This window comes from Oncorhynchus kisutch, linkage group LG20, assembly GCF_002021735.2.
Source record: "Oncorhynchus kisutch isolate 150728-3 linkage group LG20, Okis_V2, whole genome shotgun sequence".
In the NCBI taxonomy this organism is placed as follows: domain Eukaryota; kingdom Metazoa; phylum Chordata; class Actinopteri; order Salmoniformes; family Salmonidae; genus Oncorhynchus; species Oncorhynchus kisutch.
In genome coordinates, this window is record NC_034193.2 from 25,317,523 (window position 1) to 25,336,773 (window position 19,251).

The following is a 19,251-nucleotide window of genomic DNA, read 5'->3' on the forward strand; positions in this document are numbered from 1 at the left end:
TAGAGCAATGTTCGGTACAAACGAACACGGAGCTATTTTGAAACAGTCCAGAGCAGGTAGGCGAACAATATATTACATACTTTTGCTAACGTATTGCCTATTGTTTTTGTGCATGAAGATAAAGCGCATCCGTTAGTACATCGACGAGTAGACTAGCCTACCTGTGGTAGATTAGCCGCCTATATGAATCTAAGTCGACTTTTACATTCATAAGGGTTATGATATCGTGTAAAAGTAGTTTACCCTTCTCTCTGGGAAAAAAAAGTTTGTTAAACTGAATAGTCAGAACGGATACAATAGTGAGTCGTGGTTGGTGCGTTATTAATTCTGTCAACTTCAAGTAACGTTATGGTGCAACGTGGTAGCACTCTGGAAATGCCGTTGTTGACACAATCATTTACTTCATTTCTAAAATATTATTAATGTTATTTCATTACATAAGGAAACGTTTTTATGAAGTAAAACACATTATTTTGGTGATTAACACAAAGCCAATGTGTCTATAATGCCTGTGTTTTAACATGGTAGTTACACAGGCAGGTTCAGTGGTGGACAAAGTACCTGTCATACTTGGGTAAAAGTAAAGATTCCTTAGTAGAACATGACTCAAGTGAAAGTCACCCAGTAAAATACTACTTGAGTAAAAGTATAAAAGTATTTGGTTTTAAATATACTTACATTTAAAAAGTCAATGTAATTGCTAAAATATACTTAAGTATCAAAAGTAAATGTACAAGTTTAAATCATTTAAAATTCCTTATATTAAACAAACCAGACTGCACAATTTTCTTGTATTTTTAATTGACTTCACATCATTTACAAAAAAACACATTTGTGCTTAGTGAGTCCGCCAGGTCAGAGGCAGTAGGGATGACCAGGGATGTTTTCTTGATGTGCATGAATTGGAAAATGTTCCTGTCCTGCTAAGCATTCAACATGTAATGAGTACATTTGGGTGTCAGGGGAAAATGTATGGAGTAAAAAGTATATAATTTTCTTTAGGAATTATAAATTGTAAATCAAATTTGCCCAAAATATAAATAGTAAAGTACAGATACCCCAACAAACTACTTAAGTAGTACTTGAAAGTATTTTCACACCACAGAGCAGGTTATAGGTTAGTTGAGGAATGCTCCACTCTATTCTCAAGGCAAAGTTGAGTTTTGAGAACTGATATTTTCTAGTAACAACATTACATTTACATTTTAGCCATTTAGCAGATGCTCAAGAGCGACTTACAGCAGTGTGTGGATACATTTTTGTATTGGCTCTCCATGGGAATTGATCCCACAACCTTAGCGATGCAAGCGCCATGCTCTAACAACTGAGCCACAAGTCACCATCAGTTGATTCTTGTAATGTCAATTCTGAAAATGCTTCCCTGTACCTACAGTTGAAGTCGGAGGTTTACATACACCTTAGCCAAATACATTTAAACTCAGTTTTTCACAATTCCTGACATTTAATCCCAGTAAAAATTCCCTGTCTTAAGTTAGTTAGGATCACCACTTAATTTTAAGAATGTGAAATGTCAGAATAATAGTAGAGAGAATGATTTATTTCAGCTTTTATTTCTTTCATCACATTCCCAGTGGGAATGTTTACATACACATATTTGGTAGCATTGCCTTTAAATTGTTTAAGTTGGGTCAAACATTTCGGGTATCCTTCCACAAGCTTCCCACAATAAGTTGGGAGAATTTTGGCCCATTCCTCCTGACAGAGCTGGTGTAACTGAATCAGCTTTGTAGGCCTCCTTGCTCGCACAAGCTTTTTCAGTTCTGCCCACAAATTGACCCATTTGCGACCAAGCTTTAACTTCCTGACTGATGTCTTGAGATGTTGCTTCAATATATTTTTTTGTACCTGTTTCCTCCAGCATCTTCACAAGGTCCTATTGATTTTCACTTTTCGCCCCAAAGTATGTTCATCTCTAGGAGACAGAACGCGTCTCCATCCTGAGCGGTATGACGGCTGTGTGGTCCCATGGTGTTTATACTTGCGTACTATTGTTTGTACAGATGAACGTGGTACCTTCAGGCTTTTGGAAATTGTTCCCAAGGATGAACCAGACTTGTGGAGGTCTACAATTCTTTTTCTGAGTTATTGGCTAATTTCTTTTGATTTTCCCCTGATGTCAAGCAAAGAGGCACTGATTTTGAAGGTAGGCCTTGAAATACATCCACAGGTACACCATCAATTGACTCAAATTATGTCAATTTACCTATCAGAAGGTTCTAAGGCCATGACATCATTTTCTGGAATTTTCCAAGCTGTTTAAAGGCACAGTCAACTTAGTGTATGTCATTTTCTGATCCACTGGAATTGTGATACAGTGAATTATAAGTCAAATAAACAATTGTTGGAAAAATGACTTGTGTCATGCACAAAGTAGATGTTCTAACCGACTTGCCGAAACTATAGTTTGTTAACAAGAAATTGGTGAAGTGGTTGAAAAACAAGTTTTAATGACTCCAACGTAAGTGTATGTAAACATCCGACTTCAACTATATGTTTGTTGTTTACAACTGTGTGCCTTCCTCAGGGTGCTGAAATTCAGACTTTTAATTTAAAAAAAGATTGAATACAACCACCGACTTTTCCCTCATTTGGTTTGCTCAACTCAGCACGAATATACATGTGACAATTGAATCTCAGTTTACATAGTTTACATAGTAACACACATTAGGTAAAATTCTGTGGTTGTATTCAATAAAAGTTTTAATTAAAAGTTTGAATTTCCACACCCCGTGGAAGGACCACAGTTGTACAGGAAAAACATAGGTACAGGTTAGCATTTTCAGAATTTACATTTTTACAAGAATCGAATGGTGACTCAATGTCCCGCAACCAGTTACCAAAACTCAACTATGTATCGATATAAGAGAATGGAGTTGAGTGTTTCTACGCTAGTTATAGGTGTGTATACAGTAGGATTACACATTGTTTCATAATAGCTGTAATACCTGATTTTCCCCTGCTCAATTTCAAGGATTTGCATATAAATCCATATGAGGTGCCAACAGACCACCTCACATAACCTTTTGAGCTGTTTTCACAGAGGCTGCTAGTGGAGAAGACACACAGTCTACAGTGCTACAGAAACACTGCTGAATATTTCATTGAGCTTCCATTTGACAAGAAGCTCACATGAGGCCTATCAGGCAATTCCACTTGCTTTTCCTTCGCAGAGAGGAGAGCTGAGCTAGGGCCACTAGATTCCCCCTCTCCCTGATACCTCAGATAATGGGCAAGAAAAAACATCTCAGGAAAACAATTAAGACTTCAGAGAGAAAGGTTTGAGACTGCCCAACGAGCCACTATCACATCGGGAACCCCCCCCCCCTTTCCTTTATTTCCTTGTACTTAGTATTTGCTTCAGTGCAAGTGTGTAGTCTACCTATTAATTTTTTAAGGAAATAAAATATAGGCTAACGGGCAAATGATTAGAAAGATATACAGCAGTGACATAGTGAATAAAGACATTTATTTAAAGATTCTTATAGATAATCCCTGAAACTGAAACAGGGACTAGCTGGTTTCCTCTTTCCATCTGTGGTTTATTTATTAGAACCTTTTATTTCTTATCCACTTCTTAAGAGCAAGGAAAGTAAAGGATAGGGTTGACTGTGGAACTCAAAAAGTCAGACGGTAAGATTAGGGCTAGGCATCATCTCAGCTCCCATCCATGCACTTGCCCTCACTTATTTTACACCCTTCTGAGTTGTTGCATGAAAGTCTAATTGCGGGAACTGGCCCTTTAGTGTCATTGAATGCCGTCACTAGCAGTCACATTCCAGTATTTTATCTACATTGATATTTTAGGAGATGCAAACCATTGTTCAGGAGCAGGACACTAGTCCGGACACTTATATGAAATCATGCTATGCCCTTAGACCAGGACTGCCCAACCCACTTCCTGGAGATCTACTGTCCTGTAGGTTTTCAGTTTTCAGGAAAACCAGCTGCGAGCTGCTCAGGGACGCGAGCCTACCAGAAGGGCTAAATGCCTTTTATGCTTGCTTCGAGGCAAGCAACACTGAAGCATGCATGAGAGCACCAGATGCGCCAAGTCTAGGTCCAAAAGCCTCCTTAACCTCTCTAGGGTAGGTGAGACGCTAACGTCCCACCAGGCCAACATCCGGTGAAACTTCAGAGCGCTAACATTCTAAATAGACCATTCGTTGTATTAAACATTCTTGTAAATACATGTATCTTACATAATTTAAAAGATGAATGTCATATTAATCTAGCTGCTGTGTCAGATTTCAAAAAGGCTTTACTGTGAAAGCAAACCATGTGATTTTCTGAGGACAGGGCCCCGCACACACAAGTATTACTAGCATTTTCCAACCAAGCATTAGCGTCACGAAAGTCAGAAAAGGCAATAAAATAAATCGCTTACCTTTGAAGATCTTCCTCTGGTGGCAATGCCAAGTGTCCTAACTACACAGTGAATGTTTGTTTTGTTTGATAACATCCATTTTTATAGCTTAACACAAAACATTTGTAACCCGCTGCGTCGTGATTTACGTCTCATTCAACTTTGGATGAAGCATTCGTGGTAATTACACACACTAAATTGCAGACCAAATAAACACAAGCAATAGACATTAGACCGGTGGAAATTTGTCGTTTGGTCTGAGGAGTCCAAATGAGAGATTTTTGGTTCCAACCACCGTGTCTTTGTGAGACGCGGTGTGGGTGAACGGATGATCTCCGCATGTGTATTTTCCACCATAAAGCATGGAGGAGGAGGTGTTATGGTGGGTCGGTGCTTTGCTAGTGTTACTGTCTGATTTATTTAGAATTTAAGGCACACTTAACTAGCATGCCTACCACAGCATTCTGCAGCGAAACCCCATCCCATCTGGTTTGCGCTTTCAACATAACAATGACCCAACACACCTCAAGGCTGTGTAAGGGCTATTTTACCAAGAAGGAGAGTGATGGAGTGCTGCACCAGATGACCTGGCCTCTACAATTCCTTGATCTCAACCAAATTGAGATGGTTTGGGATGAGTTGGACCACAGAGTGAAGGAAAAGCAGCAAACAAGTGTTCAGCATATGTGGGAACTCCTTCAAGACTATTGGAAATTCCAGGTGAAGCTGGTTGAGAGAATGCCAAGAGTGTGCAAAGCTGTCATCAAGGCAAAGGGTGACTATTTGAGGAATCTCAACTATAAACTATATTTTGATTTGTTTAACACTTTTATGGTTACTACATGATTCCATATGTGTTATTTCATAGTTTTGAAGTCTTCACTATTACTCTACCATGTAGAAAATAGTACAAATAAATAAAAACCCTTGAGTGAGTAGGTGTTCTAAAACTTTTGACCGGTAGTGTACATGTACAAATTACCTCTACTAACCTCATTACAGAGAGTGTTGCCATGGCATACAAAACTGTAACTCAAGCCAAGTGCAGCCTCTCCACTCATCTACTAAGATAAAATATAATCTTCATTATCTTCATCTTCCCTTGTCCCCTACAAATGACCTTGGTCTGATACACCCTCAATACCCCAACAGGGCTTTCAAATCTAAATAGGATCAAACCATTCCTGCAGTGGTGTGTGTCCTTCCTTGCTATTTGTGGAAGAGTTTCCAGCAGCAGAACCAGGCTATCATTCTCACCAAGGTGTCTCTCATCAGGTCCTTCCCCTGCCACCCACCCACTCCCTCGGGTGACACCATCATTTTCACCTGTCACTCGGTTGCCAGATTGAAAGTGGTGTTCGAACCTCCATTACCGCATGGTACTACACGTGTCTCTACTGGGCTTTAGATGTGAAGGCAGCTGGGTCAGCTCTCTCCTGTGTCTGTCTATGCTTGAAAGGAGAGAGGTAGGCCCAGCGCTCGTTCTGCTCTCCTCCATGACCCTGCATATCCTTCATTCTACAGCTTGCTTCTCCTCCTGTCTTAGAAGCGTGTTCTCTCAGGCTGGATTGAGCTCAATGTGGAAAAACCATCAGCTGTGAAATTGAGAATAATCACGTGGAACGGGATTTGTGTGGAGCAGCTCTAGCTGGAGTCTTCAATATCATTTGACTCATGGCAGCACTGATGATGGACTCAGCCCAGGAGCTCCACAATCCAAACAAAAATGTCTTTTAAAATGTCGCTATGTTTCTCTCGTATTATTTACCAGTAGATAGGCTAGGTTTAGCTTTTTTGGTATCAAATCTGACCATTCTGACTTATGATGATGCCAAGGAAAGCTCTTCAAAACCTAGACGTATTTATATGTTTTGTTGATCTTAGAATGCCTCAATGTTTACCTTTCTAACATAGTATGTTACTCGTTAAGTCATTGAGTCTACGAAATACGTATGTTCAACGTGCTCCCTGATGATGAGGGCTGAGAGGGCGTCTGCTCTGCATACGCTCCAGTTATCCCGTGATGCTTTGCGTTTCCCAGTCAAAGTTCTAGAGGGCATGATGTCGCTGTGGAATGAGGTGACGTGGGGGTGGTGGACTTGGGCACAGATGGGGGCACCACCTGTCCTGTGGCAGGGCCTAAATCCTACATTTGTCAGGGCTACTCACCACGACCGGCGCCCCATGGTGAGTGCCCCTTCAGACAGATCTCATGTCAGACAGTTACACTGCCCATCTTTAGCTCAGTGGGAACTGGTAATCCAGTGGATAAAAGCCCCAAAAGACTGTTGTGCACTTGTGCCCTTTTGCATAAAATCATGAAACTTGGTACACTCATGCTATATTTAGGAACATTTTAATGTTTTCTCATGTACCATTAGCTATCAAGTAGTGGGGAAAATGCTTAAACAGTCACTAGCCTAATACTGGGAGGTATGGTATGGTCCTTCTGGTCAACAGTTCTAAATTGTGTGCCAGTGAATCATATCAATCAGGATGGTAGTTGTGTGACTAAACTGATGACATAAGCTTGAAGATTTAGCCTAACAACGGTAGTGTTTTTGTCTTAACTTTCATGACTCTGACTCTGTCCCTCGCCAGCTTGTTTTGGAAGGCTCTCACGAAATAATGCTTTTCTACAACTTACCCTCATATGCAGTCTCTCTTTTGACCGACACTTTCAGATTCAGGCTTAAATCACCCATCAGAGAGTGCGAGGGGTTGAGTGAAATAAATGTCTTTGGCGGTGATTAAAAGTCAGCACACAGCCAATCTGTCTTAGTCCCTGTGTAATTCTTCCTTTCAATTGATAACCATGACCTCTCCATGACTGCTCTGGAGTGAAGAGAGAGCCGGGCAAAGCATCCCCCCCACCCCAACCACACAGTTCTCTGTAAATCTCCAACAAACTGTAATATCTCAAGCTGAAGAAAGAAAAACATGTATTTAAGGCTCTGTTGAGATGTGACAATTGCCAGGGAAAGATCAATAGATGGGTGAAATGACAAATTGGCCAATGTTGGGCTGTGATTTAGCCTACTCCGCAGAGAAACTATAGTTCATTGGTCCTAAGCTGGGTTTACAGTCTACATGTTGGCTAGTTGATTAAAACGGGTTCCTTTATCTCTCTTATTCACCTCTGATATACTGAACATCTCTGTAAATGAGTTTCCTTTAAAAGGTCAGAGTGATTTTCTGGTTAGTGAAACCCGTGGAATAACTAGACTTGCCCTCAAGAAAATACCATCTCCGTGTTAGGCCATATAAAATGTTTTAATATGTGTAGTTTGGCAATATGTTTGATTTTAGTACGAGTTATTGCTTAGTATTGACCAAGTTATTTCAAACAAAAAGAACGCTAACCCTGATAACACTGACTGAAGACGGTTTAATCCGAAGATGATTCGCTATCTTTCCATGTGATGACTGATATTGTGCCTATTAACATGACATTCACAACAATACTGTATAGCCTACACACATACACTATAGACAAAAGTATGTGGACATCCCTTCAAATGAGTGGGTTCAGCTATATCAGACACGCTCGTTGCTGACAGGTGTATAAAATCGAGTACACCGCCATGCAATCTCCATAGACAAACATTGGCAGTGGAATGGCCTTATTGAAGAGCTCAGTGACTTTCAACGTAGCACCTTCATAGGATGCCACCTTTCCAACCTTTCCAACAAATTCGTCAAATTTCTGCACTGCTAGAGCTGCCTTGGTCAACTGTAAGTGCTGTTATTGTGAAGTGGAAACGTCTCAGGAGAAACAACGGCTCAGCCGCGAAGTGATAGGCCACACAAGCTCACAGAACGGGACTGTAGAGTGCTGAAGCACGTAGCGCGTAAATATAGTCTGTCCTCGGTTGGAACACTCACTACTAAGTTCCAAATTCGTCTGGAGTAGTCTAAAGCTTGCCACCATGGGATTTTGGACCAGTGGAAATGCGTTTTCTGGAGTGATGAATCACTCTTCACCATCTGGCAGTCTGAAGAATCTGGGTTTGGCGGATGACAGGAGAACGCTACCTGCTCGAATGCATAGTGCCAACTGTATTCGAGCAGGTGCAACATAATGCCTAAAGTTTGGTGTAGGAGGAATAATGAGACCCATCAGTACCATAGCTGTTATTGCTAAACAGAGTATGTAATAGCAGAGCCCAGGCCCCAGAAGTCAACATTATTTCCCCACTGTTTACACATAGTACAGAGAGCCTCTGTGTTTGAGTCTTCTGGAAACACCTATTTTAACCACACCCTATGAGGTCGCGTCTCAAATAGGCAAAGGGTAATAGGTATAGCTGTAGTTTGACCGGCTTGACTGCTAAGCCCCGACCCCTACAGTAGTAACAGATAAAACTACAGATTGTTTAAATTGCATGTTGGTGGGATACAGAACATGACTTCCATATCCCCTCGGGTGGATGGTGGGCGCAGGTTCAGCACAGCAGGCAGATGGATGGGTATTAAAGCGGGGTGGGACTTTACCTACCCTCAGGAGGACTGCTAGCCTGACAACCCATCCAATTCCTTCCGGCTAAACGCCATGCCCACTAGCGTTTCTTCTCCATGATTCTGAGTCTGGATTTGCTTTCCTCCCTGACTCATGTAGAATGCAAACACATTCTGACCATTCTGATTGGTTCCAGATGCCGATGGGTTGGGCCAGAGCTGGACTACATGACGAAATTATCAATATTTGATACTCTGATTGGTTAGAGACAATCCAATCACTGATTAATTAGTTTTGTACAACAGGATCTGTATCTATTTCATAATTATTTTACCAACATTTTCACAAAATTCTCATTACCATAACAGAGTTGGGAATCTCAAAAATGTATAAACAAATCAATATTTCTATATTTTTTTTGACATTGCCCCCCTAATGAAAAGACCTGAGTTAAGCATAACACGTTCAAGTTAAATTATACAATTATTATATAATGGAGTAAATGGGGTGTTTGAGAATAAAAACCTAATTCTGAAGGCATATAAGCAAATAAATGTACTTAAACTTGTGCTCATCTGGGTTAATGCAACTTTATTTAAAAGCTGATTGTAGTTTTTACAGGAACTTGAAAAGGTGTTACAGTAATGTCCACAGACACTGTGTTTGTACATAATAAATATTACAGATGAATGTAAACTTGAACTAGTATACAATTTGTATGATTTAAGGACAAACTACAGCAACCTATTTAGTGTTTTATTCAAATCTGTTAGGTTTTTCAACTAAATGTGTATATAAAATGACCCAAGAGAATTTGGGGTGAAAATACAAAATTCTGGAGAAAATGTCAAATGTATTTAAAATAGTGATTCATCGATATGACATTGTTGGCGATACCGATATCTGATATTTTCCTTGCCAACAAACCTGATACCGATAACCCGATATTAAAATTTTAGCGGCCTTTTAAGCATTCTAGTACAGTTAAATACAGTGGGGCAAAAAAGTATTTAGTCAGCCACCAATTGTGCAAGTTCTCCCACTTAAAAAGATGAGAGAGGCTTGGTCAATAACAAAAGTTTATCTCAATACTTTGTTATATACCCTATGTTGGCAATGACAGAGGTCAAACGTTTTCTGTACGTCTTCACAAGGTTTTCACACACTGTTGCTGATATTTTGGCCTATTCCTCCATGCAGAGCTCCTCTAGAGCAGTGATGTTTTGGGGCTGTTGCTGGGCAACACGGACTTTCAACTCCCTCCAAAGATTTTCTATGGGGTTGAGATCTGGAGACTGGCTAGGCCACTTCAGGACCTTGAAATGCTTCTTACGAAGCCACTCCTACGTTGCCCGGGCTGTGTGTTTGGGATCATTGTCATGCTGAAAGACCCAGCCACGTTTCATCTTCAATGCCCTTGCTGATGGAAGGAGGTTTTCACTCAAAATCCGACGATACATGGCCCCATTCATTATTTCCTTTACACGGATCAGTCGTCCTGGTCCCTTTGCAGAAAAACAGCCCCAAAGCATGATGTTTCCACCCCCATGCTTCACAGTAGGTATTGTGTTCTTTGGATGCAACTCAGCATTCTTTGTCCTCCAAACACGACGAGTTGAGTTTTTACCAAAAAGTTATATTTTGGTTTCATCTGACCATATGACATTCTCCCAATCTTCTTCTGGATCATCCAAATGCTCTCTAGCAAACTTCAGACGGGCCTGGACATGTACTGGCTTAAGCAGGGGGACACGTCTGGCACTGCAGGATTTGAGTCCCTGGCGGCGTAGTGTGTTACTGATGGTAGGCTTTGTTACTTTGGTCGCAGCTCTCTGCAGGTCATTCACTAGGTCCCCCCGTGTTGTTCTGGGATTTTTGCTCACCGTGATCATTTTGACCCCACGGGGTGAGATCTTGCGTGGAGCCCCAGATCGATGGAGATTTACAGTAGTCTTGTATGTCTTCCATTTCCTAATAATTGATCCCACAGTTGATTTCTTCAAACCAAGCTGCTTACCTATTGCAGATTCAGTCTTCCCAGTCTGGTGCAGGTCTACAATTTTGTTTCTGGTGTCCTTTGACAGCTCTTTGGTCTTGGCCATAGTGGAGTTTGGAGTGTGACTGTTTGAGGTTGTGGACAGGTGTCTTTTATACTGATAACAAGTTCAAACAGGTGCCATTAATACAGGTAACGAGTGGAGGACAGAGGAGCCTCTTAAAGAAGAAGTTACAGGTCTGTGAGAGTCAGAAATCTTGCTTGTTTGTAGGTGACCAAATACTTATTTTCCACCATAATTTGCAAATAAATTCATTCAAAATCCTACAATGTGATTTTCTGGAATTTTTTGCTCTAATTTTGCCTGTCATAGTTGAAGTGTACCTATGATGAAAATTACAGGCCTCTCTCATCTTTTTAAGTGGGAGAACTTGCACAATTGTTGGCTGACTAAATACTTTTTTGCCCCACTGTATTAACACACACACACACACACACACACAGACACAGCGGTCTAAGGCACTGGATCTCAGTGCAAGAGGCACTGTCACCAAAGTCCCTGTTTCGAATCCAGGCTGTTTCACATCCAGCCATGATTGGGAGTCCCATAGGGCGGCGCACAATCGGCCCAGCGTCGTCCGGATTTGGCCGGGGGTAGGTCGTCATTGTAAATAAGAATTTGCTCTTAACTGACTGATAAGCTTATTTCTCGAGTCAGTTGTTCGAATGGAGCTAGCTAGTGTGTTCATGTTTCCAAGTTTCAAACATGTTCTCAAATGCCATTGAAATGGCAGCAGCGGCATGACAACCAGCATATTCATGAGCATGCAATGCGTCTTTCCTCAGTATGAAATCCTCAACGACCCACTGTGCTTGTTAGACTCAGCATGCTCATGGGGCTGATATCGCTGGTCCAAATGTCAGTCGTGAAGCTAATACCAGTGACGGTATTTTACCGTGTAACTCCGGTAGGGGAATATCAGAAAAATAGCGCACTTAGTAGTGTGTACCGGTGCTCGACCAGTCGGTGAAAGCCAACATCACCCACGATAGAGAACAGTTGATTGTCAAGGGCAATGAATTCCATTATCTTGGCGTTAATGGATTTCGCCTTTGAGTTGTCTCGCTGAAATATTCGTACTCTTTCAAATGACTGCTCGACTGGTTGACTACTCGATCCACACAGTAGACACTAGGTTACGAATGCTGAGTTCCACGTGTAGCGCAAAATTTTACGTGGCGTCATTACGTCATGTACATACGTTATATAGGTATGCACGTCAGCTTTGACATCGGTTTTGCACGTCGCCGTTAAACTAGACACTAGATACTGATTTTGGCATTTTTAGCTAAAATCGCCGATTCCGATATGGTCACCGATATATCGTGCATCCCTAATTTTAAATAAGAAACTTTCCCAAAAACTAGATATCTTAGTCCTCCAAATGATCGTTGAGGGTTCGCAGCACAAGGTGCTTGAGGTGCTCAAAGTACTTTAATTTCTCAAGTTGGTACTTTAAAAGTACTTGAATTAAAATGGGAGGAGAAACGAAAGTCATCAAATATGTTAATATGTAAAATATTTGAAAAATGTATTGTAATGTATTTGTATTGTATTTCCTCACGTGTTTCTCGTTCTGGTTGCCAGGCGAGCTCGCTCATTCCACCCACACTGCCACTCAGCCAGGCAGGTACAGAACTGACTGAATAGGTGCCACAAAACGTTACATCTATAGCTAAAACGCCGGGTTTTGCCAGACCCAGCCAGGGATGTAGTGGAGGGTAAACGCAACCTTTTATTTGTGAAATAGCGTTTACTCGACCTTTTTATTTTGTTAATGATCATTTACTCACTTATTATTGTGTTGATCAATGCTCAGAAGGCTTTTTGATCTGAGTTCTAATCGCGCATACCTCTGCGAATGAGTAGAATCATGAATGATTCATGTATATTCGCTATGTTCGCCTGTTCCCCCCAGATTTGCAGTGTTATTAGCGCATTCAGTCACCACTTTGTCTGATGGGAAACAAACTACCTCAGCCCAGACCTACAGTGGCAAGTAGCAGAGAGACGCACGCCACTGACAGTTGGAGTTCTTTTAACATCCCTCGACTCCTGCAGTGTCAACAGACATTCCCCCCAGATTTGCAGTGTTATTAGCGCATTCAGTCACCACTTTGTCCGATGGGAAACAAACTACCTCAGCCCAGACCTACAGTGGCAAGTAGCAGAGAGACGCACGCCACTGACAGTTGGAGTTCTTTTAACCCTCGACTCCTGCAGTGTCAACAGACATCCCCCAAACAAACTCCCTCTGACTCTTGGAGAATGAGTGTACAATTGGTAAATAGTAGCTGATATTTCAGCCAGATGTCCATCTAGCTAGGTAGCTCAATGGCTCTGGCTATTAGCTAGGTAGCTAGCTATAACTAGCTGGCTAGAAGGATGAAGTTAGAAGCTAACGTTGAACGGAGCCTGACTTCAGCAGGAGCAATTGACTGAAATTAAGCGAACTATAATCAAAATATGGGCTACTATAAGTTCTCATAACAAAATACCTTTTCTTTATAGAGAGTAGTGAGACAGACAGTGGTGAGTCAGGCTGCAATGAAGGAGGCAAAATAGATACACAGAGAGGAAGCATTGAAGCAAGCAGGGAGAGAGGTTAGTAGTAAAGTGGTTCCCAAACTTGGGGTCCTGGACCCATGTGGGGTCCCCTAATATTTAAATAGGGACCCCTGATAGGGGTTTTAATCTTTTCAAACACATTAATAACTTGTTTCTCTTGAAATGGGTATAGAATACACCATTTAAGAGTCAACTAAGGGCCTTTTACACTGTCAGAATTCACGCTCATGTCATTATGTGATGGAACAGCCCGTGGGACTTAAAATTGAGTGAAATAGAGTATAAAGACAATTTATATATAAAGACAACTTAATATTATGTACACTGAACAAAAATATACAGTTGAAGTTGGAAGTTTACGTACACCTTAGTCAAATACATTTAAACTCCGTTTTTCTGATATTTAATCCTAGTAAAAAAATCCTTTTAGGTTAGTTAGGATCACCACTTTATTTTAAGAATGTGAAATGTCAGAATAATAGTAGAGAGAATGATTTATTTCAGCTTTTATTTTTTTCATCACATTCCCAGTGGGTCAGAAGTTTACATACACTCAATTAGTATTTGATAGCATTGCCTTTAAATTGTTTAACTTGGGTCAAACATTTTGGGTAGCCTTCCACAAGCTTCCCGCAATAAGTTGGGTGAATGGCCCATTCCTCCTGACAGAGCTGGTGTAACTGAGTCAGGTTTTTAGGCCTCCTTGCTCTCACACACTTTTTCAGTTCTGCCCACAAATTTCTATAGGACTGAGTTCAGGATTTTGTGATGGCCACTCCAATAGCTTGACTTTGTTGTCCTTAACCTCTCTGGTACAAGTGGGACGCTACCTCGACAACAGCCATTGAAATTGCAGGGCGCCAAATTCAAAACAACAGAAATCCCATAATTAAAATTAAAACATACAAGTATTATTCAAAAGGCTTTACTGCGAAAGCACACCATGCGATTATGTTAGGTCAGCGCCTAGTCAAAGAAAACCATACAGCCATTTTCCAGCCAAGGAGAGGGCTCACAAAAGTCATAAATAGCGATTCAATTAATCACTAACCTTTGAGGATCTTCATCAGATGGCACTACCAGGACTCCATGTTAGACAGTAAATGTGTGTTTTGTTCGATAAAGTTAATCTTTATGTCCAAAAACCTCATTTGAAATCGGCGCGTTATGTTCAGAAATGCATTGTCTCAAACAAACATCCGGTGAAAGTGCAGAAATCCACATCAAATTACAGAAATACTCATCATAAACATTGATCTAAGATACAAGTGTTTAACATACGATTAAAGATAAACTTCTCCTTAATGCAACCGCTGTGTCAGATTTCAAAAAGGCTTTACGGCAAAAGCACACCTTGCGATTATGTTAGGTCAGCTCCTAGCCAAAGAAAACCATACAGTCATTTTCCAACCAAGGAGAGGTGTCACCAATTTCAGAAATAGCGTTAAAATGAATCACTTACCTTTGATGATCTTCATCTGATGGCACTCCCAGGTCTCCATGTTAGACAACAAATGTTTGTTTTGTTTGATAGTTAGTTAATCTTTATGTCCAAATACCTCCGTTTTGTTGGTACGTTTAGTTCAGAAATCCAAAGGCACAATGCACGCTCTCAACATCAAGACGAAAAGTCAAAAAAGTACAATAAAAGTTAGTAGAAACATGTCAAACGATGTTTAAAATCAATCCTCAGGTTGTTTTTGTCATAAATAATCATATTTCAACTGGACAAAAGCTTTGTCAATAGAAAAGGAGAAACAAGAAAGGCGCGCTCCTGATCACACGCTTGGCTCATGTCTGGAAATTTCCACTGTCCACTCATTGAATGTGCTGTATCTCCCTAATTTTTCAGAGTAAAAGCCTGAAACAATGCCTAAAGACTGGTCACATGTAGAGGAAGCCATAGAGACCGTGAACTGGGTCCTAAGTCTTTGTATGGTGGATAGGCTTTCAATGGAAAAACAGCCTTTCAAAATAATAATACATCCTGGTTGGATTTTCCTCAGGTTTTCACCTGCCATAACTGTTCTGTTATACTCACAGACATTATTTTAACAGTTTTGGAAACTTTAGAGTGTTTTCTATCCAAATCGTCTAATTATATGCATATCCTAGCTTATGGATCTGAGTAGCAGGCAGTTTAATTTGGGCACGCTTTTCATCCGGAGGTGAAAATACTGTCCCCTACCCAAGAGAGGTTAAGCCATTTTGCCTCAACTTTGGAAGTATGCTTGGGGTCATTGTCCATTCGGAAGACCCATTTGCGACCCAGCTTTAACTTCCTGACTGATGTCTTGAGATGTTGCTTCAATATATCCACATAATTTTCTGCCCTCATGATGCCATCTATTTTGTGAAGTGCACTAAGTACCCTCCTGCAGCAAAGCACCCCCACATCATGATGCTGCCAACCCTGTGCTTCACGGTTAGGATGGTGTTCTTCGGCTTGCAAGCCTCCACCTTTTTCCTCCAAACATATTGCTGGCCAAACAGTTCTATTTGTGTTGCATCAGACCAGAGTACATTTCTCTGAAAATGCAATCTTTGTCCCCATGTGCTGTTGCAAACCGTAGTCGGGCTTTTTTATGGCAGTTTTGGAGCCGTGGCTTCTTCCGTGCTGAGCGGCATTTCAGGTTATGTCGATATAGGACTTGTTTTACTGTGGATATAGATGATTTTGTACCTCCAGCATCTTCACAAGGTCCTTTGCTGTTGTTGATTTGCACTTCTCGCACCAAAGTACGTTCATCTCTAGGAGACAGAACGCGTCTCCTTCCTGAGCGGTATGACAACTGCGTGGTCCCATGGTGTTTATACTTCCGTACTATTGTTTGTACAGATGAACGTGGTACCCTCAGGCGTTTGGAAATTGCTGCCAAGGATGAACCAGACTTGTGGAGGTCTACAATATTTTTATGAAGTCTTGGCTGATTTCTTTTGCTTTTGATTTTCCCATGATGTCAAGCAAAGAGGCACAGAGTTTGAAGTTAGGCCTTGAAATATATCCAGAGGTACACCTCCAATTGACTAAAATTATGTCAATTAGCCTATCAGAAGGTTCTAAAGCCATGACATCATTTTCTGGAATTTTCCAAGCTGTTTAAAGGCACAGTCAATTTAGTGTATGTAAAATTGTATGTAAAATTCTGACCCACTGGAATTGTGATGCAGTGAATTATAAGTGAAATAATCTGTCTGTAAACAATTGTTGGGAAAATGACTTGAAAGTATAGTTTGTTAACAGGAAATTGGTGGAGTGGTTGAAAAACAAGTTTTAATGACTCCAACGTAAGTGTATGTAAACCTCTGACTCCAAATGTAAATGCAACATGCAACAATTTCAAAGATTTTCCTGACCACTCATGTATGTAGTAAATAAGTAGTCAAACACGTATTATTGAGTAGGTAATGATGAACAGTAAGTTTGTCATTTTTTTCACGAGGTTGTGGTGATATACTGTCATCTGTTGGCGACTAGAAACTATTGCCAATGTCTGTACAAACCCTGTGGTTTATTTTTGCAGATGCATCATGGTTTTGTAACTAAATTTGCTACAGACCTTTTAAAACTGGTTTCATGAGAATCCCCCTGTTGTCCTTCACAGAAATGTGAATGAGGTGGCTTTAGAAGGAACATGTGGTTGGTGCAAGCCACTAACCCACTTGGGCCATTTAAGATTAGGCCTACAGGTATTTTTGACAGCTGATTTTATTGTATTTTTTAAAAGAGAAAGAAACTAATAACATCATTTCAGAAGGTGTTTAGGCCTGGGACACAGGGGTGGCATGACACACATGTATGTCCCCATCCTTTCCACACCACTGTTTTTTATCAGTCCCTATACGACTTGAACATCCTACGCCAGTGTTTGTGAATGAGTGTGTGTGTGTATGTGTGTGTTTTTGCGTGGAAGAATCAGGACAGAAGGGGGTGGTTTAAAAGACTGTGTCCTCCCAGGTCCAGAGAATATGTTTTTTTCCCTCCCTCTGCAGATCTCTCGCCTACTCTAATACTCGACTGCTGTGTTTGTGTAGTTTTGTCCTGAGGGAAGGATGTGATGTTTTAATCCCTAGTTGAGTCAACCGTCATTTAGATTTAAAAATGAAATGGAGGTATTCCTGCAGTGTCGAGGTGAGCCTGCCAGGGTTAAAGCAGGGATGATCAGTATAGAGACAAAGTAGAGTCGCAATTCAACGGCTCAAACACGAGACGTATGTGGCAGGGTCTACAGTCAATCACAGATTACAAAAAGAAAACCAGCCCTATCACAGACATTGACATCTTGCTCCCATACAAATGAAACAACTTCTTTGCTTGCTTTGAGGACAATACAGTGACACTGACATGGCCCGCTACCAAAGCCTGTGGGCTCTTCCTCTCCGTGGCCAACTTGAGTAAAACATTTAAACGTGTTAACCCTCGCAAGGCTGCCGGCCCAGACGGCATCCCTAGCCACGTCCTCAGAGCATGCGCAGACCAGCTGGCTGGTGTGTTTACGGACATATTCAATCTCTCCCTATCCCAGTTTGCTGTCCCCACATGCTTCAAGATGGGCAACAATGTTCCTGTACCCAAGAAGGCAAAGGTAACTGAACTAAATGACTATCGCCCCGTAGCACTCACTTCCGTCATCATGAAGTGCATTGAGAGGCTAGTCAAGGATCATATCACCTCCACCTTACCTGTCACCCTAGACCCACTTCAATTTGCTTACCGCCTCCATAGGTCTACAGAAGATCCAATCGCCATCACACTGCACACTGCCCTATCCCATCTAGACAAGAGGAATAACTATGTAAGAATGCTGTTCATAGACTACAGCTCAGCATTTAACACCACAGTACCCTCCAAGCTCAGCATTTAACACCACAGTACCCTCCAAACTCATCATTAAGCTCGAGACCCTGATTACCAACAACGTTTAGACGGCCTACATGGAGGAGGTGAGGACCCGCGGAGTGTGGTGTCAGGAAAATAACCTCTCACTCAACATCATGATACAAAACATAGGAGATAATCGTGGACTTCAGGAAACAGCAGAGGGAGCACCCCCCCATCCACATCAACGGCACAGTAGTGGAGAAGGTGGAACGTGTTAAGTTCCTCGGCGTACACATCACGGACAAACTAAAATGGTCCAACCACACAGACAGCATGGTGAAGAAGGCGCCAGCGCCTCTTCACCCTCAGTAGGCTGAAGAAATGTGGCTTGTTATCTAAAACACTCACAAACTTTTACAGATGCACAAGCGAGAACATCCTGTCGGACTGTATCACCGCCGGTACGGCAATTACACTGCCCTCAATCACAAGGCTCCCCAGAGGGTAGAGAGGTCTGCACAACGCATCACTACCTGCCCTCCAGGACATCTACATCACCCGATGTCACAGGAAGGCCATTAAGATCATCAAGGACAACAACCACCTGAGCCACTGCCTGTTCACCCTGCTATCATCCAGAATGCTAGGTCAGTACAGGTGCATCAAAGCTGGGACAGAGAGACTGAAAAACAGCTTCTATCTTAAGGCCATCAGACTGTTCAACAGCCATCACTAACATTGAGAGGCTGCTGCCAACATACAGACTCAAATCTCTGGCCACAATAAACACAATAAAATCACTAGTCACTTTAAACAGCGTTACTTTAATAATGTTTACATATCCTACATAACTCATCTCATATGTACAGTGGGGCAAAAAAGTATTTAGTCAGCCACCAATTGTGCCAGTTCTCCCACTTAAAAAGATGAGAGAGGCCTGTAATTTTCATCATAGGTACAC

The 19,251-nt window shown here is 41.4% G+C and overlaps 1 protein-coding gene across 1 annotated transcript in view; it reads left to right on the forward strand.

Annotated features, from left to right (window-relative positions):
• Positions 1 to 19,251, forward strand: part of LOC109865165 (zinc finger protein 385C) — a 145,335-nt gene that overhangs the window by 61 nt on the left and 126,023 nt on the right. Inside the window, exon 1 of the mRNA XM_020453272.2 lies at positions 1 to 56. This exon is cut by the window's left edge and continues 61 nt beyond it. Coding sequence (XP_020308861.2) covers positions 8 to 56 — 49 coding nt within the window. The 5' untranslated portion in view covers positions 1 to 7. The remainder of the gene's footprint in view (positions 57 to 19,251) is intronic.